The 26,162-nt window shown below is 45.1% G+C and overlaps 1 protein-coding gene across 5 annotated transcripts in view; it reads left to right on the top strand.

Moving 5' to 3' along the window:
- RPS6KA6 (ribosomal protein S6 kinase A6) overlaps positions 1 to 26,162 on the top strand; it is a 123,258-nt gene that overhangs the window by 24,271 nt on the left and 72,825 nt on the right. For 4 of the 5 annotated variants that reach the window (XR_012906857.2, XM_075940766.2, XM_089781653.1 and 1 more), the window contains exons 2-5: positions 1,004 to 1,063; positions 11,498 to 11,614; positions 17,200 to 17,281; positions 18,109 to 18,189. Coding sequence is in view for 4 of the 5 variants with exons in the window: in XM_075940766.2 (XP_075796881.1) it covers positions 1,004 to 1,063; positions 11,498 to 11,614; positions 17,200 to 17,281; positions 18,109 to 18,189 (340 nt within the window). In the remaining variant the exon portion in view is untranslated. The remainder of the gene's footprint in view (positions 1 to 1,003; positions 1,064 to 11,497; positions 11,615 to 17,199; positions 17,282 to 18,108; positions 18,190 to 26,162) is intronic. The other variant, XM_075940767.2, reaches the window with a different exon arrangement.

The following is a 26,162-nucleotide window of genomic DNA, read 5'->3' as shown; positions in this document are numbered from 1 at the left end:
CAAAGGGAGGTCATATCTGACCCCCTTACTTCTGGTCCTCCAACCCTGGGCTGGTCACCAGCTTCCTGGCTGGCTCCTCCTGTTCTTCTGGCCTTGCTGCTCTGCCAGTCCCCCCATCCCCTTGTTTGCTGTACCAGGCAGCCCAGTTCCAGCTCAGCTCTAAGCGCTGGTCTCCTGGCTCTGGCAAGAAGCCCAGCCACCAGCCCTCCACTGGGATTCTCTTGTTCTGGAACATCTGTGGACCTGCCAGACCACCTATGTTGCTAGACTAGGGAGTCTCGGTTTACAGCGGTTCAACCTGTACTTCACCAAGTTTGAGAGATACTCTATTTGCCAAGCTAGAGAAAATAATGGAATTTTCAAAATTATTTTAAGGAAATATAGTTAAGGAATTTCAATATATATTTCAAAATATTCTCGTACACAAAGAATTTAAACTTGAATTTAACTTCTTGATAAATATTTCCATGTTTTCTTAGAGATCTGTTCATAGTCTTTACTCATTGAAACTCTAAAATAGCTCATTGGAAAAGTACAGTTTCTTAAACTGTATATGGCAGATATTTCCCAGAATCATAGAAGCAATGACTCATTTATCTTGTGGTCCCCTAGATGACCCCTAGATGCCGTTGTGCAGTATTCCTTCCTAGACAGTCACTTCCCGTTCTGTATGTGTGAAGGGGAATGCTCTGTATACAGTTTGACATGAGTGTTATGTAGACTTCTGTTTTAAATTAATCCTTGGTCAATCAGCACAACATCCTAAAATTTACAAAGCAGTAGGTTAAATGAATATGCACTGCAAGTTACTCTTCGTCGTCTGACCTATGTTTAAAATTGCAGTTGCCAGTCCAACAAGAAACCAACTTTCATTTGTGCTTGCTTTATAATATTAATCAGATTAGCAGTGAATGTGCTTCTGTTGAAATTGTGTTGTAATGCTAGTCTAACTTGCTCCCCTCTCTCTCATATTGCTTATGGTTAATCTTTTTTCCCTTTCCAGCTGAATGGTCTTAAAATGGTGGATGAACCCATGGAAGAAGGAGAACCATATTCTTATAATGTAAGTATATTTTGATGAATGTAGTATTGGATGCCTATGGCTTGCATAGAGCCAGAGGAGAAGTCTTTTTAATAAATGTACCCACTTTTAGGAGTTGTGCGCCTTGGTTTATGAGCCACAAAGCAAGCAATATAAACAATTGGAGATGACTGAATGAGGCTTCCTTCTACTTGGAGGCCAGGTCAAAACCCAACCTCATTTCTAATCTTTTATTTCTGGGGGAGGGGGTAATATCAACTGTTGATTTTGCTGTAAAGATATAATGGAGCAAAGAGATTAATTCTGATTTTTCTCATTAAAAAACACACACACACACACACACACCCCAAGCGAAAAAAGTAGGTCTGCATCCCATTCTTGACTTTCGAAAGTTGATTAAACATTTCAGAAAGATGAAGTTTAATGGATTTTTTTTTCTGGAAACCATTATTCCTTCTCCATTTTAGCAGATTGGATTATGGCCCTCTGTTTAATCATTCCTTCTTCCAGGCATTCTCTTGATCAAGTCAAGAAAAAGTATACATCTTACTTCCCAATGTTGATCAGGAGAATGCATAGGATGTGTATCAGATTTAAAGCGAGCAATAGCCATTTCTGTTGCTTTCTGCTCTCCATGAAGTTGTTTAGTTAATATCTGATGATAGTGACTGACCATCCTTATCTTAAGAAATGCATAACCTTGCCAAGCTGATTGCCTCATAAAATCTCCGTCAAGGTGGTATATTCTCTTTTCAGTTTGTTGGGACTGAAGAGGAAAAGTCCCATACTGAGCTTGACTCTGCTATTGAATATGTATAGGTGCAATTCTGGAAGATTCACTGAGTGAATTGCTTGGCCACAAGCATGAAAGCTGAATGTCTGGTGTTTTATTTCAAAGCAAGTATCTGATGTTTGATAGATGCTTTTTTTTATTGGGGACAGGGCTCGTTCACAATTATTTCTCTGTGCCTCATTGCTTTTCAAGATTTGGAGGAAGATTCTCAGCTCCTTCTGTAAATTAGGATTCTTATATGAGTCTAAAGTTGGGGTGCCACAAAATTGGCAGTCTATCACTTCAAAAAAAATCTTGGCCTGTTTTTTTTTTTTATTGGGCTGTTTGGCTGCTAGCTAAGAATTCTTAAAATTTTCTGTTAAACTTCCTAAACCCACTTAATTTAAATATTAGATTCATGTAGCCTATGTTTTGAGTCAATTTAGTGTGAGTTGTAAGGGAGAAAACTTGTCAAACTTCAGGGCATGAGGGCACTGATTAGGATTAGGGAAGAACTTTGTCTTACTCTATACTACATTAAAAAAAAGATTCATACTAAAAGAGGTCTTAAACTCCAGTTCCCTGCCTTCACGGCAGGACCAAGCACCATCTAGATAGATCATACCTGATAGATGTCTATCCAACCTGCTTTTAAATAACTCCGGTGATGGAGATTCCACAACCTCCTTAGGCAATTTATTCCAGTGTTTAAACATCCTGACAGTTAGGAAGCTTTTCCTAATGTCCAACCTAAATCTCCTTTGTTGCATTTAAAGCCATTGCTTCTTGTCCTATTATTAGAGACCAAGGAGAACATTTTTTTTCTTTTTCCTCCTTGTAACACTCTTTTAGATACTTGAAAACAGCTATCCTGTCCCCTCTCAGTCTTGTCTCTTCTAAACTAAACAATCCCAGTTCTTTCAGTCTTCCGTAATAAGTCATGTTTTCTAGACTTTTAGTAATTTTTGTTGCTCTTCTCTGGATCTTCTGCAATTTCTCCACAGCTTTCTTGAAATGTGATGCCCAGAACTGGACACAATACTCCAACTGAGGTGATCAGTGAAGTGGTGATCAATACCCTCTGAAACATTACATGCTAGAACAGGGTTTCTCAACTTTTGTGGATTGTTTGATAGATAAAGTGGGGGAAGTAATATCTTTAATTAGACCAGAGTGTGTTTGTGAGAGATGGTTTGGTCAGTTTATAGCTGGTGTTCCCTTTAATTTTTAATGTTCATATTGGTACATGTATCTTGTGTGTACCAATGTGGAGATATCACATCAATATGAGGATATGACACACACATCCATATTGGTGCACTTAACAAAATTCATTCCTCACACGGATGATCTGTGACGAGGTGAGACCGAAGCATTTGGAATGGGGATGCAGGGCTGGGACAGAGAGTTGAAGTGCAGGGGTGGAGGCTGTGACTTGGCATGTGAGATCAGGGCTGGGGCTGAGGTGTTTTGGGTACAAGCTTTTGCGAGAAAGAGTGCTGACCTCCAGTCTTCTCTCATTACAGCAGCTGCTGGCCAGGTGAAATGTGGCCCTCTGCTGTCAGGGCAGATCCAGTGAGACTTAGTGGGATGGAGGAGGGGCGCCTCTTTCCTGGCTGCCGCAGTCCTGTGCTCCTGGGGATGGCAGAGTGAAAACTTTGAGAAAGTGCCTCTCGTCTGGCCACAGAAGCTCACTGCTAGCCAAAGCTCCCTCTCACCTGTTCTCAGCCCTAGGGCCGGGGGGGAAGAGGGTGGCAGAGGTAGAAGCGCATCTCCCCCGGCTGCGATAGCTGCATGCAGGAAGCCCTGAGCACCTGCATGGCTGTGCAGCTTAAAGTCAACTTTGGTTATGACAGACCTTATGCTGGGTGACAGAGCTTAGTGCATTACTGTTTTGACTTCAGTCCCCCTTTCACTGTTGTTGTTTTGGTAGTTTGGCTATATGGCTTCTGAAGTGTTCTATAAGAGAAAATACTAAGTAGTGTAATCTACCTATTTAAATAAAAAATATAGTCATTTTGACCTTTCTGTGAAAATAGCTTTTTTAGATATACTGTACTGATGACAGATCCTTCCCACATTTTGCCAAGTTACAGCTCCAAAACATGTTTAATATTGATACTTTCTATGCTGAATGGATATTAGAATCAATCTCAAACTAAGTAATTCTCCACAGTAAAAAGCTTAAATTTATAATGGGAAAAGTTGTTTCTCAGCAAATATCCGAATCTTCTGGATAGGCTCCTGAAGAAGAGGTATCAAATAGAATATTTACCATGTGTTGCTCAGGTCCGTGACTCAATTAACTTTTGTTTTTTGGAAAATGAAAATTTATTAGACTCTAACTTGGTAAAAATCTGTGCCGTATGGTAAATGGAAATACTTTACTTGAACTGAAGGAATCTCGCAGAGCTTGCTAGATTTGATTGTGAGGTGCTTGGCGCCACACACCTCTAACGCTGTAATTAAATTATTGGGTGACAAGCCAAAACTGATAGTGGTCATGCTGTAGGTGCTGGATAACCTCCAGTTTAAGCAGCTGAAATTAACTACCTCTTTTGCAAGCAAGTGAGTCAGTGAGGCTTGGCACACGCTAAGCCTGGAAATGGATGTTGTTGCCCTGGTAGCAAAGTGCAAAAGCATTTACCCAGTATTGTAATCCAGGGAAACTAGACCAGGAATAAAAAAGAAACTGTTTAAATATATTTTTACTGCTCAAGTTGAATGAATGTAACAAGAATGTTAAAAAGTAGCATTTAGAAATGTTCTGTTATAGTATCATGTTTGTTGGGGAAATACTGTAATTTGACTGACCCATTGGGGAAAAATATTAAAATGAAAAACTTTTTTTTTATGATGAGGGTCAGATTATGTGGAATTATAATTGAGAAAAGTATTTGCAAAGGGCAAGTTAGTGGTGCAAGCCAGAGTGTGAATCTAGAGCACACCGTCTTCCTGCAAGCTTACTCACCGAAACTGCTCCCAAAAGTCAAAGTGCACTACAGAACTTGTAGCGTCTGATAGGAGCATCTGCATGGCAACTAGTGATTCAAACTTTGGCTTTCCATGCGCTGACCATGTAGATATGCCCAGAGCCAAATACACTGCAAATGTACCGCACTTTGGTAGCTGCTTCACCCAATTGAAATTTATAAAAGCATTATTGGAACTTACATAAATGTTTTATGCACACAAGTAAAACTGAGCATTATGTTTTTTGACATTTATTTTTTGATGCAGGTGTTGCGGAGGTCTGTGCATGCTGCAAAGGTGCCAAGTTGCAACACTCTAATAGTAGTTAACTAAATAGCATACCAAGTATAAAATAACCTGCTTTTTAAAATAAATGTTTTACCTTTATGAAGGGCATCTTTATATCAATTTATTCTTTATTTTCATCGACAATCGCATGAAAAACAAAAATTTCTTCTCCATTCCCATTTAATAACTGTCAGTTTCCACAGCAACCAATTGTGATGTCAGAGGATAATGATTCAAGGTGGGTGATAAACATAAGAGCAGATGAATTCTTAAGAAATCTGTTTTATGCAAATTTTCTAAGTATTAAGGAACAAAAATGAAGATAGTGATGTTGAAATAGAAAGGTTTCTCAGTAAAATGTTTCTGTCTTTAATATGAAGCATCAACAGCTATTTAAGACTTCATTAGGCAGTTGAATTTATAACTAAGGAAATTCTTGCTGTCACCAGGCAACTTGAATACTAGTATTTCTTAAAGACAAAGTTATGCTATGACTACACTAGCACTTCTGCTGGTATAATTTATGTTGTTCAAGGGTGTGAAAAAAATACTTATTTGAGTGACATAAGTTATGCTGACTAGAAGTGCTTGCTAGTTGACGGGAGACACTTTCCAGGCAACACTGGGAGTGGTTTAATTATTTAATTATTCAGTGGAAGAGTACTTTCTTGTCAGCCGGGAGTGGCTTCATGAGCAATCTTATAGCGACACAGCTTCATTGATACATCTGTGCCACTGTAAGCTTGCTAATGTAGATGTAACCTTGAATTCCTAATGTATGTAGAATGAAAACCAGTTGGAAAGGTGTGTTGGTTCTTGTATTGGGTGGAATGAGGCCTGAATGTAAGAACTTCCCTACATTTTTGCACCATGGGGGTTCAACTGCTATTTCCAAAGGTGATTCATGATCGGTCTTGGGAGGGGCTTCCACCAAAATTTTAATTGCAAAATGGGGTGTCTTTTATGCTACCTCCCTGTCCCAATGTATGGCCCTCTCTGCACCCCTTGTCCTGCAGTCACCTGTGGTTGTTTCCTTGTGCTGATAGAACCGGAATTCTTTTTAAAATGAAGTGGTTTTGCCACTGCTGCCAGCATAACACACCGAAGAATATGGAAGAGAAGGCTAGAGAAATATAGTAAGTTGTGCTTTTCTTCGTTAGCTCAACAGGTGAAAAGAAAAGAATTGAGCACTGATTCTTCTGTGGGAAAGTTTCTCCTATTAAAATGGCCTCAGACTTTGTATATTAATATTTCCTATGCGGAAATGCTAAGCAGTATAGCTGATGCAGTAGAGCAGTTCCATTTTGTGGTAACTTTTGAGGGCTGATGTGGTGTAGTGGAGGTGCTGTCTGCTCTGTAACCCAGGGTCTCCCTGCCTTGTGATGTGTGATTCCCACTGACTCACCCACATGTTGTGATGTGGTATCAGTACCTTGCTGGTTGCTGTGCTTGGGCGGTGGGCTGTGGATGACCCCTACTGGCCTCTGCCCGGGAGCGCTGCCCAGGAGGTGGGCTGCCTAAGTCATGTAGACACAGACCCAACAAGTCAGACGAATTGGAACTAAGGAAGTCAGTATTCGGGGGAAAGGGAGTTGCTGGTGGAGAAACATGAAGGGAACAGCCGGGGCTGAGGGGCTAGGAGTGATGGATCCCTAACCCAAGGAGTCTGAGTTCCCACACTTGTTCCCATACTTAAATTTTCCAACTGTTTGCGGGCAATGAAGATACCATCTCAGCTGTTCAGAAAACTTGAGTAGCTTTGACTACCCTGTTCACTTCTGTAAAAGGGGAAAAGAGGTGCTGTCACACAACTGTGAGTGGGTGATGATGGTTCTTCTCTAAAATTTATTTATTTTTCTTTTTGTATCCCTCTTTCTCTTCTGTTACTCTCTGCAAGCTGGAAGATTCTTGTACCCAGACAATTGCAGCATATTGGTGATTTACATTGGGAAGAGATCTTTCAATTCACTTATTTCATACATCATGTATCATAGTTATTCTGTGCATGAAATCTTGCTTAATGGTGAAAGAAATAAAATGAAGTCATCTGGTCTTGATTTCGTGACATTCAGAGATGGACAATCTATCAATTTCTTTGTTTAATATTTGCAGCATACTTACTAGACCATTTCCAATGGTTGTTGTCAGCTCCAGGAGAAGCAGAATGAAGCTGTGTTCTGGGGTGGCACGTATACTACATTTTCTAGCTTTGAGATTTAAGTTTAGCTGCCTCTCTTATTCTGGAAGGGTACAAGAAACTAGCAGACAACCATACCTCTGAATTAATGAAGTCTATGTACATTTAATCTAATTCAAGGAAGAATTATCTTGTTATAGAAGATATAGTTAATGTTACAGTTGTAGTTTCAGGAATTGAAGGAGAAAATTAACCTGTTTGCTTGGGCATAGAGTTTAATGAGTTAATGTTTAATCTTGGGTTTTGTTGTCACAGAAGCCTGCACGCTGTTTTTACTCCTGCCTGTTAATTTGAGTAGAAAGACCCTCTGGCTGTGAATGTGGCTATCAGGGTTCCAGAAAACACCACCACCTTCGTGCTATTTCTGTCAAAGGAGAGGATTTTGGTGGGATGCCTTGAATCATAGAATCATAGAATAATAGGACTGGAAGGGACCTCCAGAGGTCATCGAGTCCAGCCCCCCGCCCTCAAGGCAGGACCAAGCTCCGTCTACACCATCCCTGACAGATGTCTGTCTAACCTGTTCTTAAATATCTCCAGAGAGGGAGATTCCACCACCTCTCTTGGCAATTTATTCCAATATTTGACCACCCTGACAGTTAGGAATTTTTTCCTAATGTCCAATCTAAACCTCCCCTGCTGCACTTTAAGCCCATTACTCCTTGTCCTGTCCTCAGAAACCAAGAGGAACAAATTTTCTCTTTCCTCCTTGTGACACCCTTTTAGATATTTGAAAACCGCTATCATGTCCCCCCTTAATCTTCTTTTTTCCAAACTAAACAAGCCCAGTTCATGAAGCCTGGCTTCATAGGTCATGTTCTCTAAACCTTTAATCATTCTTGTCGCTCTTCTCTGTACCCTTTCCAATTTCTCCACATCTTTCTTGAAATGTGGCGCCCAGAACTGGACACAGTACTCCAGCTGAGGCCTAACTAGTGCAGAGTAGAGCGGCAGAATGACTTCACGAGTTTTGCTTACAACACACCTGTTGATACAACCTAGAATCATATTTGCTTTTTTTGCAACAGCATCACACTGTTGACTCATATTCAACTTGTGGTCCACTATGACCCCTAGATCCCTTTCCGCCATGCTCCTTCCTAGACAGTCGCGTCCCATCTTGTATGTATGGAACTAATTGTTCCTTCCTAAGTGGAGCACTTTGCATTTCTCTTTATTAAACCTCATCCTGTTTACCTCTGACCATTTCTCTAACTTGCTAAGGTCATTTTGAATTATGTCCCTATCCTCCAAAGAAGTTGCAACCCCACCCAGTTTGGTATCATCTGCAAACTTAATAAGTGTACTCTCTATCCCAATATCTACATCATTGATGAAGATATTGAACAGTACGGGTCCCAAAACAGACCCTTGCGGAACTCCACTTGTTATCCCTTTCCAGCAGGATTTAGCACCATTAACAACAACTCTCTGACTGCGGTTATCCAGCCAATTATGCACCCACCTTATCGTGGCCCTATCTAAGTTATATTTGCCTAGTTTATCAATAAGAATATCATGCGAGACCGTATCAAATGCCTTACTAAAGTCTAGGTATACGACATCCACCGCTTCTCCCTTATCCACAAGGCTCGTTATCCTATCAAAGAAAGCTATCAGATTAGTTTGGCATGACTTGTTCTTCACAAACCCATGCTGGCTATTCCCTATCACTTTATTACCTTCCAAGTGTTTGCATATGATTTCCTTAATTACCTGCTCCATTATCTTCCCTGGGACAGACGTTAAACTGACCGGTCTCTAGTTTCCTGGGTTGTTCTTATTCCCCTTTTTATAGATGGGCACAATATTTGCCCTTTTCCAGTCTTCTGGAATCTCCCCTGTCTGCCATGATTTTTCAAAAATCATAGCTAAAGGCTCAGATACCTCCTCTATCAGATCCTTGAGTATCCTGGGATGCATTTCATCAGGACCTGGTGACTTGCTGACATCTAACTTTCCTAAGTGATTTTTAACTTGTTCTTTGTGTATCCTATCTTCTAAACTTACCCTCTCTCTGCTTGTATTCACTACGTTAGGCACACCTCCAGACTTCTCGGTGAAGACCGAAACAAAAAAGTCATTGAGCATCTCTGCCATTTCCAAGTTTCCTGTTACTGCTTCTCCCTCCTCACTGAGCAGTGGGCCTACCCTGTCCTTGGTCTTCCTCTTGCTTCTAATGTATTTAGAAAAGGTCTTCTTGTTTCCCTTTATGCCTGTAGCTAGTTTGATCTTATTTTGTGCCTTTGCCTTTCTAATCTTGCCCCTGCATTCCCGTGTTGCTTGCCTATATTCATCCTTTGTTATTTGTCCTAGTTTCCATTTTTTATATGACTCCTTTTTTATTTTGAGATCATGCAAGATCTCCTTGTTAAGCCAAGCTGGTCTTTTGCCATATTTTCTATCTTTCCTACACAGCGGAATTGTTTGCTTTTGGGCCCTTAACAACGTCCCTTTGAAATACTTCCAACTCTCCTCAGTTGTTTTTCCCTTCAGTCTTGCTTCCCATGGGACCTTACCTACAAGTTCTCTGAGCTTATCAAAATCTGCCTTCCTGAAATCCATTACCTCAATTGTGCTGGTCTCCCTTCTACCTTTCCTTAAGATCATGAACTCTATTTCATGATCACTGTCCCCTATACTGTCTTCCACTTTCAAGTTCTCAACTAGTTCCTCCCTATTTGTTAAAACCAAATCCAGAACAACTTGAGTCAAGACCTTAGGGGGAGAAACTGTTCTTTTCCAGGTTACTCTCAGGATCAGCAGAACTTTCACAGATTTATCTGAGATTTTTCCATATCTGTTGTTGCCTTAAGCATCTCTTTAGATCTGACATTAGAAGCTTTCATCCATGTTCCTAAGCAGTAGCTTTCTCTTTTCCTCAAAGTAGCCATAGTAAAAATGTGATGTCAGAAAATCAGTCCTCCCACATGGGGCAGGGCTATTTTCCCCCTTCTTGTCCTCCTGTATCTGAGCCGTAACACCATAGTGCATGCATCAAGTTTGTTATCTTCCCTCTAGATCTAGCTTGAGCATAGAAAACAGTAATATGGAGGTATTGAGTAGAATTGGGCACCTCTAGCTTGAAGGTAGTGAGTCCAATGCTAGATTCATTAGAGTCTATTCACTTCTGCTTGCTGTGCTCAAGAAATGAATCAACATTTTTTCTTGTTACATCTGATCTCCTCTAGCTTCAAATTTTTCAAGGCACAAATGACCTTTCCTATTATTGTGGTAGACCCAAGCACTTAACTTGATTTAAAGGATGCTTATTTTATATTCTGTGTGGCTTACCAGAAGTTTCTCATTTGCCTTGGGTTAAATATGTCTGCAATACATCATCTCGTTTGGTTTAACCTTGGCTCCCAGGGTTTTCTGAATAGTGGCTGCTTTCATACTGCACACACAGATTTCCGTACTGTTAACTGCACTGCTTATAAAATAAGGTGCCATCCCTGTAAAAAGCAATTAGGGTAGTTGAAGACCCCATCTAATCTCCTACCCTACCTCAGCTCAGGTTTGTATTACACTTTGAAAAGAATGAATCAATCACAGCAAATCTTGATCTTTCTGTGAACAGTTTTACATATCACAGTGGTGGCCTTTCCATTGGATGAAGAATTTTTTAGGTTTTGTTTGACGATTCATATCCTGTTGACAGTTGCCAAGAATATGCACATCCTCATATTACTTAGGTCAGTAACCTCATTTTTGTTTATTCCTACTCTTGCTTTTACTCTCAGCTAACTTAAAAGGATGAAGGAATTATCAGTAAGTTTTCATTAACAATACTTCAGCCAAGGTCAAGCATACATTTCATCCCCAAATGATTTTGAGAGAGCTAAAAAAACTGAAGCCAGGGGTTTAGAATGGAAGTGTCATCTCATTCTAGAATATCTCTATTGTGATACTGTAATTCTTTTCATCTGAGAAAACTTGTAATGGTTGCAGTCTATCATCTACTTACAAACCTCCAATAAAAGTATTATCTTAGTGGAGAGGAATCTGGTGAGGAAACAGACTTTAGGTTCAAGATTCCTAAATGAGAATATATATAAACAGTAACAAAAACAATTTTTTAAAATTATGAAAAATAACACAAATACCCTTTCAACAATATATGCAAAATACAAGAAGTATTTGTAATGTGTACATCTTGTGAGAGATAACTGTTTCAATACTTTTCAATGCTGTATTGATTTTCCCCCTCATTTTTTTTAAACAGGATGAAGGAAACGTGAAAGAAATTCCTATTACCCACCATGTGAAAGAAGGGTGTGAGAAAGCAGATCCTGCACAATTTGAATTACTTAAGGTTCTTGGTCAGGGATCATTTGGAAAGGTAAGATATAAACTTCCCTTTTCTAACTCTCTACTTCTAATAGAGATCTACTTAGTCCTACTTGTTAACATTAATGAATGTCTCCGTTAAAGTTGCTTTTATAGCTTCTGAATCCTCCTAAATGCTGAATATCTTTCTCATTTGTTGTAGAGCTTAGTGTCCCAGGATACTGATGGATTCCGTAGGCCTTTGTGCATTAGTACTCTGCCTGTGACGTGCATATCTCACTTTGATCAACACATTGTTTATCCTTAGCATTAGAAACACAATCCTGCTGTACTCCTGTGGGCAAAACTCTCATTAAAGTGAAGATAAACTTAAAAAAACCCAAACAGTCTTGTAGCACTTTAAAGACTAACAGAACATGTAGATCCGTGGTCACCAACAGGTCGATTGCAATCGACTGGTCGATCACGAGGTGTCCTGTCCGCCCCGCCCCCATTTCCCTCCCACCCTCGAGAAGCCCCACTACCTACCTCAAGTGAAAATGGAGGTAGTGTAGGCTTCCCAGGGATGGACAGAAGCTGAGGTGCAGGCGCGCGCGCTGGGGGCTTCCCTGTGCGGGGTCGTCCCCGGGGCAGGCGCACGCGCGCACACGCAGGCCTTCCCTGCGCCGCGGGGGGAGTCGGCCCCAGGGCAGGTACGCGCTGGTTTCCTGGGAATCCTGAGAGGAGGTAGATACTGGGGACTCTCTGCCTCCACTGGCACCCCACTCCCCAGCCACAGAACTCTGTCCCTACTCTCCTGTCCCCACTCCCCGAACTCTGTCCCCACTCCCCTGTCCCCAGCCACAGAACTCTGTCTCCACTCCCCTGTCCCCACTAGCCGAACTCTGTCCCCACTCCCCTGTCTCCAGCCACAGAACTCTGTCCCCACTCTCCTGTCCCCAGCCACAGAACTCTGTTCCTATTCCTGTCTCCACTGGCACTCTGTCCCCTGCTGCAGAAACCTGTCCCCACTGGCACTCTGTCCCCTGCTGCAGAACCCTGTCCTCTGCCCTCCCAGCACCCTGTTCCCTCTCCCCTGCCCCCAGCCACAGAACTCTGTCCCCACAAAATGTATAATTATAAATGCTTCATTTTAGATCTAAATAGAATGAATAAAAACCAGACCATTTATTTCATAACTATAAACACGTGATTTTAACTTTATACATCGCACAATTTAAAAATAAACTGTTTATCAGAGTGTGTAAGTAAGGACGGGGGATAGCAAATGATGGACAGGAGGAGAATAGAGAGGGCGGGGCTTCAAGAAAGGGGTGGGGCTTCAAGAAAGGGGTGGGGTGGTAGATCTTCGCCTGTTCGGAGATTTAAAAAGTGATCTTGGGTGTAAAAAGGTTGGAGACCACTGATGTAGATGGTATCATGAGCTTTTGTGGGCACAGCCCACTTCTTCAGATGACCCTTCAAAAGTGGGCTGTGCCTACAAAAGCTCATGATACCATCTGCATGTTTTATTAGTCTTTAAAGTGCTACCAGTCTATTTGTTGTTTTAAGTTTATCCTGTACAGACTAATTCAGCTACTCCCTGAAGCTTATTAAAGTGAAGGGTAGTTTTCCTATAAGTAACAGGACTGCAGTGTTGGGTGCAGAATAATACAGAAACATTCTTAATCCTAATGAAACTCTCAACAGTTTGAGAATGTCAGAGAAGGGGGAGACAGATTTTAGAGGCCTATCCTGTGAAAACTACCCCTTCAGAGGGGTAGCTGAGTTAGTTTTTAAGGTGCTGCAAGACTATTCATTGTTTTATATGTTTTTCCAGTTACAGACTAACAAAACATAGATGGTATCATGAGCTTTCGTGGGCACAACCCACTTCTTCAGATGAATAGAGTTCTTAAAAGTCCAGTTTCTAAATAGGGGGGATGGGGGAGAAGAAAGAAGGGGGGAAAAAGGAAAGAAATAGTCAATTACAGTGTCCATGCTACATGAAGCTGATAGAGAAGGTGCAAATTGTTCTTAAGTACTCATTGTTTCACTTTTATATCATTAGGATGTGGAAGTTAATGGGGGCATCCAGCCAATGTCTTTATTCATACCTTTTGATAGGAATCAAACTTGTCAATGAAGTTAAGTTCTAAGACAGGCATGTCAAACTCGAAGCCTATTGAGGGCCACACAAACAAAAACTGATAGCTTTCAGGGCCACCAATGTACTTCTATCGGAAAGTCTTAATTATTTATTATAGATTATGTTTTAGGTATGTTGTATAATTTTTTTCAGGTCTTGTTTGAATATAATACAATAATTTGATATGTAAAATTTATTTTTATAATTTTTAAATATAAAATGTAAAGTACTTAATTATTTTTATGATACATGACTTGTTTTGTTGAAATACAAACAAATATAGACTAAAACAATAAGGGAGAGTCTCATAGTTCAGAGTAATTGCTTCAGCCTGGCAAACAGTAGCCTTTGAATTTTTTTTAAAGAAACACAGGGTAAACCAGGTACATGCTGATTCTTTTTTTGCCTTGGAATTTAAATATGACATCTATATTGGCTGCCTTATTCTGCATCCATACCCTCCTCCCCTGCCTGCTCTAAATGTCTGTTTGTTCCCAGAAGGATTACCAAAACGAATCAAGTGGCTTGCAAAGCTGGCCTTTATGCTATCCTTAGGATTTCTTAAACTTTGCACTTTCAAAGGTACATGTAATATTCTTACACAGATAATCCATGCAAGACTAACAAGTTAATTGCCCTTTGGCTGGCTGATGTACAAGTGCATATTTATTAGCAATATTGTCTGGTTCTTCTTAGATATAAAACTGGATAGTTTCCTTTTCCTTTTTATCTTTAAAGCAGATGTTGTTTGAGCCAAATGGGTATCCTTCAGAAACTGGAAATCCCTCCCAAGTTAAGTCTATAGAGCAGAAAATGAAATGATAGGTAAAATGTAAGATAGATATCAGGTGTACAAAGTAGGAATTGATGAGCAAACAGCCAAAACATGACAAAAGAAATGGATAAAAGGAAACTTTTTTTTTTTTTTACCCAACTCATCTGTGGAACTCACTGCCATTAAAAAGCAGTCAGGTGAAAAGTTTGTAAAATTTTTAAAAGGATGAATGCTTATTGATAATGAAAACATCTAAAATACCATAGGTAGGATAAAAACAGATTAAAACCTACTCATGTTTCAGGCCAGCCACAAACTGATGGGAGTGAAGAAGAAACATTTCCTATCGGGAGATAACTGTCCACTATAGTTTCTTGTGGACATGTGCGAGCACACTCACACCCCATCCTATGACACATCTTGTGTTGGCCATTTTTTCTACAATACTGGACTAGACTAGAGGGTCCCATTGGCTGATTTGGCAATGCCTACATTCCAAGGAAATCATATGAAAAATATTAACACAGTACAGTTAGATATTTAAAACTCAGGACATATGAAAATTAAACTGGGAACCACAAATCAGCCCCGTGTGTGTGTGTGTGTGTGTGTGTGTGTATATATTACAGTACTCATGATTCCGTTCCATTTGGTGGGAAAAAACTGTATGCTATATTATTTGAGAAATAGTATGTGACACCATGCAATTAACACTGAATTGTATGCTTGTACAAGGGGAAGAGCTAAAGGGCAGTGGTCCAATGCCTCCCCCCTGCCTGAGAGCCAGGATCCCCACGCCCCCCTAATCTAATGCCTCACTCCTCTCCCCAGAGCGGGGCACCCCCAACCTAATGTATTCCCTCTCCCCCAGAACCAGGCACCCCTCAGTCATCCCCAATCTAATGCCTCCCTCCTCCCCTAGAGCCAGGCACTGGGTCCCGGATGCCTGGGTCCCGGAGCTGCCGTCGCCATGTCGCTGCCACGCACTTCTCCCTAAGGTGCTGGGGTGGTGTGAGTATAGTGGCCAACTGTGAGCAGGCGCTTGATGCCTGTGCAGAGCGGCCTGGCTGGCTGTGATCTGCACTCAGATGATTCCCTCTTTATTTAGAAACTGGACTTTTAATAATTCCATTCATCTGAAGAAGTGGGTTGTGCTCATGAAAGCTCAGGATACCATCTACGTGTTTTGTTAAGTCTTTATTGTACTGTGAGATTATTTGTTTTTAAAGTTTTTCCTGTGAAAACTAGTTTGTTTTGAGGAAGATATTCTGTCTTGCAAATTCTTGTGTGGAGGTGTCAGAATTAGAAAACGTAAACCTTGTGTCCAGTAGTCCCATGAACCACAAAACAACTGTTTCTTGTCCTTTAAACATTTTTACCTTTTTTGTTGATATAACTCAGTCTAATTAGGACCAGTATTATCCCTCCAGTCTTCCTGTTGTCCGTGCTGAGATCAGTTGTCAGTTTCTTGCATAAGAGATGTATAGTCAGCTTTGTTTACTTAGCATAAGAGGAGGATAAAAATCTTGTGGAAGGGTAGGTAGTATTACTTGATACTTGTGGTAAGTTTAGTTTAATCTTTTCCACACTTACTGTCTCTGAATGTGGAGTACATATTTTCTCACAAGTGGGAGACAGAAAAGGTCTTTTATCTACTCAGTCTCTGCTAATATAGGATTATTCCCTGTTGTGCATTTACTAATGCTTTGTCCAGTCTAACTTTAATTGATCTGTTCATTGAGATTTTTCCAAGGAAAGTACTTTACAGCCTAATAGATCTGTCAGTAAGCTTCCTCTGAACTTCAGCATAAATGATCCCTTCTTTTATTCTGTAACTCCTAATTACACCCTTTCTATGATTGTAAAAACACCCTTTTTATATATGTATGGCCTGCCATATGTACCACCTGATTTGTTGTTCTTTTCTCCTAACTCAGTTTCTCCAGACATCTAAGTGTTTTTTATTCAATGTATTTTATCCCTACCTGTGTGGGGCTTAGGGGAAGGTATAGGTTGAACCTCTCTGAACTGGGACTCTCTGGTGCAGCAACATCTGTGGTCCTGTGGCCGCAGGAGTGTGCTGAGCTGGCCCCAGGGCGACCAGAGCACCAGCGGACTGCAGAGGGGCAGTGATCTGCCGTCAGGGGTCAGGAGCCCCAGTGGCGGGCTCCTGCTCAGCCACTGGCAGGTTCAGGAGCCCCAGTGATAGGGCTGGAAGCCATGGCAGTAGGATTGAGTGCTGTTGCAGCAGGGCAGGGAACCTGACATTGCAGCAGATTGCTGGCAGGCCCAGGGGGGACTTCTAGGGCAGCAGGCCGGCAGCAAGGAGGAATCCGCAAGGAGGCCAGTGTCTGAACCAGGAGGAGCCAGGCTGGGAGGCAGGCTCATGGGCTGGGAGTTGGCAGGCTCACGTGGGGTGGCAGCACTGAGGGCAGAAAGCCCCTGCACAGAGCCAGAAGCAACCAAGCAGCAATCTTCTCTCCCCCCCCCCCGCCCCTCCTCACCGCTCCAGCCATTACCACTTTGACCTTACACGAGGCTGACAACTCCTAGCCTGTGTGGGCTTGAACAGCTCCTCCTGCCAGCCCTTGTTTAATTAGTTAACTGGTTAAACATTAAGTTTAACCGTTTAACTGATTAAATGGGATTTTTGCATCTCTAATTCAAACTAAATCACTGTTTACAAATAACAATTTTAGCAATAATTTGAAATATTAAATATTTTTTGGGTCAGGTTTTTCTTGTGAGGAAAATAATTGGTCCTGATGCTGGGCAGCTTTATGCAATGAAAGTGTTGAAAAAAGCTTCTCTAAAAGGTAAGTGTGTTTTTTCTTTTATAAAGATCTTGGAAAATATTTTTGTTACTTCATGTGTTGGTCAGTATTGTAAATATTTCTACATTAAATAGCCTTCTGTCTTAAATTAGCTGTTCCTTCTGTGAAATCATCATCCTTTCTTTGGCATTAGTTTTTTATTGAACATTTTGAGGTGTTACTTATTAATGCCTATTAATAATTATTTCAAACCTGTCCAGCCAGATTACTTAATTTTTTTTTGTGCATTAACTTTCTGTATGTCCATTTAGAATTTTTGTTGTTACAGCAAGAGAATTATAGTATTCCTGTATTTTCCATGGTTCTTCTTTGATCAAAATTGTTCCTTTGTCCAATTTTGAGTCAACCTTGGTTTATTTTGGAAGGCAAAGACAGACACCTCACTGGACTCTATTCCACTTTGGATTAGGTTTGGCCATTAAGTTACACTGGTTGAAAATCCAAAATATGGTTTTAATACACAAAAACAACCATAAGGGGCAAAGTTCAGAAGTTGCAGTTAATTGAAATTCCTTCTCCCCAAAAAACAAGCAACCCAGTTTTCCCCCGCTTTTTTGCAATTCTTGAACTGAAACTTGCTTGGTCACTTAAACATAGCAGGATTTGTTGCAGAATTTAGAAGGATAAAATATATGGCGGTAGGAGGGGAAAAATAAAATAAATGAAAATAAAAGCAGTGATTTAAAGGAGAAATAAAGATGATTTTGTATTTCTCTGGATATTTAGAATTTACTGTCTGTTCCTTCCTACCCTACCTTCAACTTTACTGAAATAGAGTTATTTAATATTATTCTGATGTTTTTTTTCAGTACGAGATAGAGTTCGTACAAAGATGGAGAGAGATATATTAGTAGAAGTAAATCATCCATTTATCGTCAAACTGCACTATGGTTGGTATTTTTGTTTTATTGCCTATATATTTTGGCAGGTTTAATGTGTTAAGAAACAAATGACTAATGCCCTTTAATAGTGGGAGTGCATTTGATCTAATCTTATTCTGCCTTATTTATGTTAAATTATTGTAACCAAGTACAGATGATGTGAAAGCCAGGCATAGATGACTAGAAATTACTACCTTCCAGTATGTATTAACTAAGGACAGTAAGGGGAAAAAAAAAGTTTCTTGCCATGATGATGCTTTACCTACAGAAAGTGACATTAATAGACGAATATCAATCCAGCCTTTCTGAAGCATTAACCTACACAGAGTTAAATAAACCAGTATTTTATGCCTTTGAGAGGTTTGAATATACACAGTTATATAAGCATACCTTTTATAATTACTGAGCTTATCTCAGTTTTCACTATTCTAGTCTACATCTCATGTTGTCTCAGAGCATGTGCCCGGTCCACTCTGTGTAGATGGCCTGTGCCTGTACTATAGAGGCTTGTCATTTAGGCCTTGTGTGTCAGTTTTCTTCTGCACAATATGAATACATCTTGAATGTAATCTTCTCAGGGATATATTTCTCATAAGTATAAGCTTATTGTGCCAGTGTAGTTCAGATCAGGATAGTGCTTTTTCCAAGAGGCTAAAGAGTTCATTAAATAAAACATGCACATGATCAATTTAGCATACTTAAAACAATTCCTAAGCACTTAATCAAGAAATCGTAGTTCTTCGAGTGATTGCTCATGTACATTCCACGTAGGTGTGCATGCATCATCGGAAGCTTTTTCCCTTAACAGTACCTGTTGGGCAACAGGGCAGTCCCCTAGAGTGGCACTGCTATATCAGCTGATATATATATTCCTGCTGGCCCTCCACCCCCTCAGTTCCTTCTTACCCCTCTTGAAGTTGCAAGTGCATCTTAGCAGTTCTTCTAGTTGATTCAGTAGTAGTTAAATAGTTCTCAGTTCATTGTTCTTATCTAATGTTTTATTAGCTGTTAGGTATTGTTCTTAGTTTTAAGTACTCAGGCACAGGGCTTCCCCCATGCTCCCTGACCCCACTTTCAATCCCTGTGGAAAGTGCCCATAGCTTATGCCCTCACACAGCCTGTCTTAAGTGCCTGGGAGAGGCCCAGTTGTCTGAGCCCTGTAAGAGCTGCAAGGCCTTCAAGCTGTGTACCAAGCGGGAAAGTGAGTCTCACTTGAAGATTATCTTGATGGAATTGGCCTTACATCTGGCACCGGCATCTGATTCAGCACCGGCAACCCAGAGTGCAGTGGCATTGGTACGTGAGGCACCTAGCCACTCTTGCACTTCCCCGGCATTGTGCAGGCCTCGACACAGGTTGCAGTATCCCATGCCTCAGAAGAAGAGAAGACCTAGCAGGGGCAGGTCTCTCTTGAGGTATGTGCCTTCCATGCACACTCAAGTGGGGCATGACACCAGGACCTTCATGGTTGGATCGGCTCTGCTCAAGTCTGTGCCTTGATGTCAGCATGGTTGGGTCTTTCCAGAACCCTCCATTCCTGATACTTTTGAGGCAGCAAGAGAGCCCCGAACCACGTACTGGACCCAGCCAAGAAACGAGCATCTAGACAGTACTGTCCTGTGGCCTTGGCACCCAGCGCTCTGGCCCCAGATGCTAGAGGGTCCCATTGTCCTGTGCAGTGCTGATAACCTCATCCCCGGTTCAGGGTGCAACACTGGCTCCACCCTCGGCACTGTGACAATAGCCCCTGCAGCAGACTGCAGCACCAGATGCAGTAGCAGTGGCCTCAGCCTACCCCGGTGCCAGTGTTACAGTAGCATTGGCCATCTCAGGTGCAGGCTCTGACCCAGTGGCCTTTTTGGACCCCCTGGGCCTACCATCAGAACCGGGGTATGGGCCCATCCAGACCAGAGTCGGTCTTCTCAGGGCCAAGGGTTCTCCCCCTCCCCAACGTCCCCGGAGCATCACCAGGAAAAGGGGGCCTCCCACCACTCAGCCCGTTACTGTGGCCTCTTCTGTGGTTTCACAAGCCCCCTTGCCAGCTTTGGATCCAGAGGTGGTGGGCATGAAGAGGTCCTTGTCGTCCTCACCTGATGAGGCACTTGCCGGCTCTTTCCCATCTGTGGACTAGAAGTCCCATGAGGGACTTCTTTGCTAACTGGCTCAGAGTTTGGTAGTCCAGGCGGAGAGGATGTCGGAGGATTCGGACCCTATGGTCAACATCCTGCAGGCCAACACCCCTACCAGAGTGTCCCTGCTGATTAATAAGATTGTAAACAAGATCACATAGACACTCTGGCAGACCCTGGCCTCTATCCGGCCGACAGATGAAGTATTTTGTTCCACGGGGAGGAACAAAGTTTTTTTTTTTTTCTTACCTGCCTCCAGGATCCCTGGTTGCTCAGGCAGTGAACCAGAGGGAGAAGCAGGGCCAGCCAGGCACCACTCCCAATAGCAGGGATGCCGAGCAAATGGACCTTTTGGGCAGAAAGGCCTATGTGTTTGGGGGTCTTCAACTTAGTGAACCATCAGGTTCTGCTGAGTCGCTATTCCTAGAACACCTGGTCGAACATGGGCAAGTTTGCCGAGCTAGTCCTAGGGAATCTCGGCCAGAGTTTGGAACCCTAAATGGAAAAGGGCAGGGTGGTCTCCTGGGCGGCCCTGCAAGCTGCCCTGGACACGGCTGGTACAGCTGCCTGTGCTATGGCCATGGGACTGGTTCTGCATTGCAGCTCTTGGCTGCTGGTGTCTGGAATGCCCGCCGAACTCCAGAACGCTATTTAAGACCTTCTGTTTGAGGGTTCATCCCTCTTCTCCAAACAGACCGACCAACACCTGCATGCTCCTGGGCTACCTTGAAGTACCTGGGAATTCATACCCTGGTTAATCAACGGCATTCCCTTTCGGACAGGAATGCCCTTTGGCCCTCTTAGAAGGGCACCTGCCCCAATTTCTCCTGCTGCATAGGGAGAAATGGCAATGAGGGGAACAGCAGATGATAGTCTCGCCCAGCCCTGGACCAGCAAGCCCCTACGTCCTCGTCGAGAGTTTTGAAGGTATGCTCGAGGACATCTTATCAGCCACACCTTTTCCGTTCAGGGTTCGCTTATTCCCTTTCTGCCTGGCCTGGGAATCCATTACTTTGAACTGTTGGGTCTTGGAAATGGTAGAGGGTAGTTATACCACCCCATTCCTTTGACCCCTCTTGCCCCATCCATTTTCAGTGACCCCTCTCATGAGCATCTCCTTCTGGAGGAGGTCTAGCAGCTCTTATCCCTGGGGGCACCCGAAGCAGTTGACCAGCATTTCCAGGACAAGGGTTTCTACTCCTGATACTTCCTGGTCTCCCAAGGCCAAGGGAGGGTTTTGGCCTATCCTAGAATTCAGGGAACTCATAAAAGAACTATTCCTTTATCATCACAGCCAAATTCAGATGGCTACTCTGGCGTCTATCATTCCCTCCCTACATCAGAGTCTGGTACACTGCCCTCGATCTAAAATATGCCTATTTCCATATTTCCATTGCACTGCACCACGGGCGATTCCTTCACTTTATGGTGGGCCAGGACCACTATCCGTTTATAGCCCTTCCTTTTGGCCTTTCTGTGGCCCCTCAAGTGTTCATGATGTGTATGGCCATTGTGGCCACTGCACTGAGAGGGGGGTGTCCAGGTGTTTCCCTACATGGCTGACTGGCTCCTTCAGGGCTCTTCGCTGGATTAGCTGCTAGCCCATATCACTCTAGTGCAAGACCTTTTTTGCAAGCTGGGGCTGCTCCTGAACATGGCCAAGTTGACCCTAGTTTCCACCCAGGTCATAGAGTTTGTGGGGGCCCACCTGGACTCAGAGTTGGACATGGCCTCCCTTCCTAGATCCCGCTTCATGGTGATCAAAGTGGCCATCCAAGGCATGCGGGAGTTTCCGATGACCATGGCCAGGTCTTGCATGTGCCTTCTGGGACTGATGGCTGCATGCATCTTCGTCATTCAACTCACCAGGCTTTGCAAGCACCCTCTGCAGATGTGGCTTGCACAAGTTCACAATCCATCCCTGCACCCTTGGGACAGAGTGGTGATCATTCCTCCCAATGTCATGTTCTCTCTGGACTGATAGACTCAGTAGGAGATCGTCTGAGCCAGAATCCCGTTCTCCAGACCTCTGCCAATCCTCAGGTTAGTGACGGACGCATCCAACACCAGCTGGGGGATGCACGTTGGAGATATGCAGATTCAAGGTATGTGGTCAAGGGATAACCTCTCCCTGCATATCAGTGTCAGGGAGCTCCGGGCAGTCCGCCTCACCAGTGCAGCCTTTCTCTGTTGGCTCCAGGCACAATGGTCCTTATGTTCTCTGACGATACGTCAGCAGTCATCTATATCCATAGGCAGGGAAGGGCCCACTCCTCTCCCCTGTGTTGGGAAGCCCTTCAGCTCTGGGAGCTATGCATCGGGGCAGATATTCAACCGATTGCCTTCTGTCTCCCAGGGTGTGACGGCGCGTTGGGGGTCCCCCGTCTCCTGCACCCCGAAATGGCACAAACAGACTGCACCAGCCGGTGGAATAGAGGAAGTTTATTGCCTCTCCAGGATACAGCACAGATGTAATCTGGTCACAGAGCTGGACTAGGATGCCTCAGGCCCCCTTGAGATGGGGGGAGACTGGGCCCCTAAAATCCAGCCCCTTTCCCTAGTCTGTCTCCTCCATGCTCCCAGACACCAACTAAACTCACCCTCTTCCAGCCCTGCCCCCCAGCCAGGGCAGCCTCCACCTTCCTTTGTTCCTCTCCATGGGGGGTGTTTGGTTCAACAAGTTTGGCATTACCTTTGCATAGTGAGGTTTTCCCTGCTGGGTCTTGCTCCAGACAGCAGGGATCACCACAGCCCAGCAAGTACCCCCACTACGTCACAGTTCTCCCCCCTCTGCGAGTGAACTGATCAGGGTCACTCTGCTCGTGACCTAGGGAAGTTCTGGCCCCTCGCCACGGGACAGCGCGTCGGCGATGATGTTGGCGCTCCCCTTGACGTGGATCACTTCCATGTCGTAGTCCTGCAGGAGGAGGCTCCACCGCAGCAGCTTGGCGTTGGTCCCCTTCATCTGGTGCAGCCAGGTCAGGGGGCAGTGGTCGGTGTACACCATGAAACGCCGGCCAAACAGGTATGGCTGCAGCTTTTGCAGGGCCCACACCATGGCCAGGCATTCCCTCTCTACGGTCGCGTAGCTCCGCTCCCGGGGCAGCAGCTTCCTGCTCAGGTACACGATGGGGTGACGTTCCCCTTTCTTGTCCGCCTGCATCAGCACCGCCACCAGCCCGGTGTCCGAGGCGTCCGTAAACACGATAAAGGGCTTGTCAAAGTCCGGGTTTACCAACACTGGAGCCTTGGCCAGGGCTTCCTTCAGTGCACAGAGAGCCCTCTGGCACTGCTCCGTCCAGACTACCCTGTCTGGCCTCCCCTTCCTGCACAGCTCTCTGATCGGGGCAGCGATGGAGCTGAAGTTGGGCACAAACCTCCGGTAGTACCCTGCCATCCCAATGAAGGCCTGGACCTGCTTCTTGGTCTGAGGCACAGGCCAGTCTCGGATGGCTCCCACTTTGGCCGGCTCTGGCTTCAAGCAGCCGCTTCCCACCTTATGGCCCAGGTAGGACACTTTGGCCATTCCAACCTTGCACTTCCCAGCCTTTAGGGTCAGCCCACCCTCCCTCAGCTGATCCAGTACCTGGCTGACCTGGGCCACGTGTTCCTCCCAGGACTGGCTGAAGATGCAGATGTCATCTATGTACGCTAGGGCACAGTTCTCCATTCCCCGCAGCAGCTGGTCCACCAGGTGCTGGAAGGTGGCCGGCACCCCTTTGAGGCCGAAGGGCAGGACTAGGAACTCATAGAGCCCCAGCGGCGTGATGAAAGCCAATTTCAATCTGGCCTCCTGGTCTAGCGGCACCTGCCAGTAGCCCTTGGTGAGGTCCAGGGTGGTGAGGTAGTGAGCTCCCCCCAGCTTGTCCAGGAGCTCGTCGGGCCTTGGCATCGGGTAGGCGTCGGACACCGTGATGGCGTTGAGCTTCCGGTAGTCCACGCAGAACCGGATTGACCCGTCCTTCTTCGGGACCAGCACCACGGGCGAGGCCCAGGGGCTGGAGGACGGCTGGATCACCCCCAGGGCCAACATGTCCTGGACCTCTCTCTCCAGGTCCTGGGCTGTCTTCCCCGTGACTCTGAAAGAGGAGCAGCGCACCGGGGGGTGAGTGCCCGTCTGCACCCGGTGGACAGCCAGGTTGGTGAGACCAGGCTTGTCGGAGAACAGCTGCTGGCGCAGCACCTCTCGGATCTCGGCCTGCTGGGCCGGGGTGAGCTGGTCCGAGAGGGAAATTGACTCCAGCGAAGAGTCCTCTCCGGTCCCAGGGAACAGGCCCACCAGGGGATCCTCCCCCTGCTCCTCCCACGGCTTACACACGGCCAGCACCAAGTTCTCCCTGTCCCAGTACGGCTTCATCATGTTAACATGATACACCCGCTGGCCGCGCGTCCGGCCCGTCAGCTCCACCACATAGTTCACCTCGTTCAGCTGCTTAACCACCTTGAAGGGGCCGTCCCAGGCGGCTTGCAGCTTGTTCTTCCGCACGGGGATCAGGACCATCACCTGGTCCCCGGTAGCGTAGGCGCGGTGCCCGTGCATTGCGGTCGTACCAGACCTTCTGCTTCCTCTGGGCCCTGCTCAGGTTCTCTCTGGCCAGGCCCATGAGCTCGGCAAGTCTTTCCCGGAATGTCAGGACGTATTCCACGACCGGCTCACCCTCTGGGGAGACCTTCCCCTCCCACTCGTCTTTCAGTAAGTCCAGGGGGCCCCTCACTAGCCTCCCATATAACAGCTCGAACGGCGAGAACCCCGTGGACTCCTGGGGCACTTCCCTGTATGCAAACAGCAGGTGGGGTAGGTACTTGTCCCAGTCCTGCGGGTGTGTGTGCATAAAGGTCCGTAGCATCTGCTTCAGAGTCCCATTGAACCTCTCCATCAGCCCGTTGGTCTGGGGGTGATACGCCGAGGCCCAGGTGTGTTGCACCCCACTCTTCTCCCACAAGCACCGGAGCAGGGCCGACATGAAGTTGGATCCCTGGTCCGTAAGAACCTCCTGGGGAAACCCCACCCTGCTGAAAATGGTCAGCAGGGCATCTGCCACCGTGTCTGCCTCGATAGAGGGCAGGGCCACGGCCTCGGGGTAGCGGGTAGCAAAGTCCACCACCACCAGGATGTATTTCTTCCCTGTCCGGGTCGCTCTGTTGAAGGGCCCCACAATATCCTTCGCCACCTTCTGGAAAGGCTCCTCTATGATGGGCAGAGGTCTCAATGCAGCTTTCCTCCTGTCTTGGGCCTTCCCCACTCGTTGGCAGGAGTCGCAGGACCAGCAGTACCGCTGTACAGCTGCAAACATCCCTGGCCAGTAGAAGTTTTGGAGCAGCCTCAGCCGCGTACGCCGGATCCCCTGGTGTCCCGAGAACGGGATGTCATGGGCCAGGTGTAGCAGCTTCCGGCGATACCTTTGGGGAAGCACCAGCTGCCGCTGAAGCCCCCACTTCCCTACCGTCCCGGGGGAAAGCCATTCCTGGTACAGAAATCCCCTCTCTCACCGGAACTTCTCCTGGCAATCTCCTCCTAGGGGTTGAGCTGCACCCAGGTCAGCCCGGTCCCTCAGGGCCTGCAGGGAGGGATCCGCCCGCACCTCCGCCTGGAATTCAGCGGCTGGGGCTGGGACAGGGCTGTGGTTTCCCCCCACTGCCTAGGTCCAACTCTAGGTCTGCTGGGACGGGGCCCTGGGCCCCCTGTTGGGGAACCTCCTCGAGTTCCGGGCCGCCAGCCCCTCGCTTGCTCTGGCTACCGGTGGTGACCAGCGTCCTGTGGGGTCCGTCTGGCCACTCCTCTAGGTCACTCCCCATCAGCACGTCGGTGGGCAAGTGCGGGTGCACCCCCACTTCCTTGGAGCCCTCCTTGGC

Source organism: Pelodiscus sinensis, chromosome 13 (assembly GCF_052426305.1).
Source record: "Pelodiscus sinensis isolate ZL-2025 chromosome 13, ASM5242630v1, whole genome shotgun sequence".
NCBI lineage: Eukaryota > Metazoa > Chordata > Testudines > Trionychidae > Pelodiscus > Pelodiscus sinensis.
The sequence above is the reverse complement of the archived record's forward strand: the minus strand, read 5'-3'. Positions and strand labels throughout refer to the sequence as shown.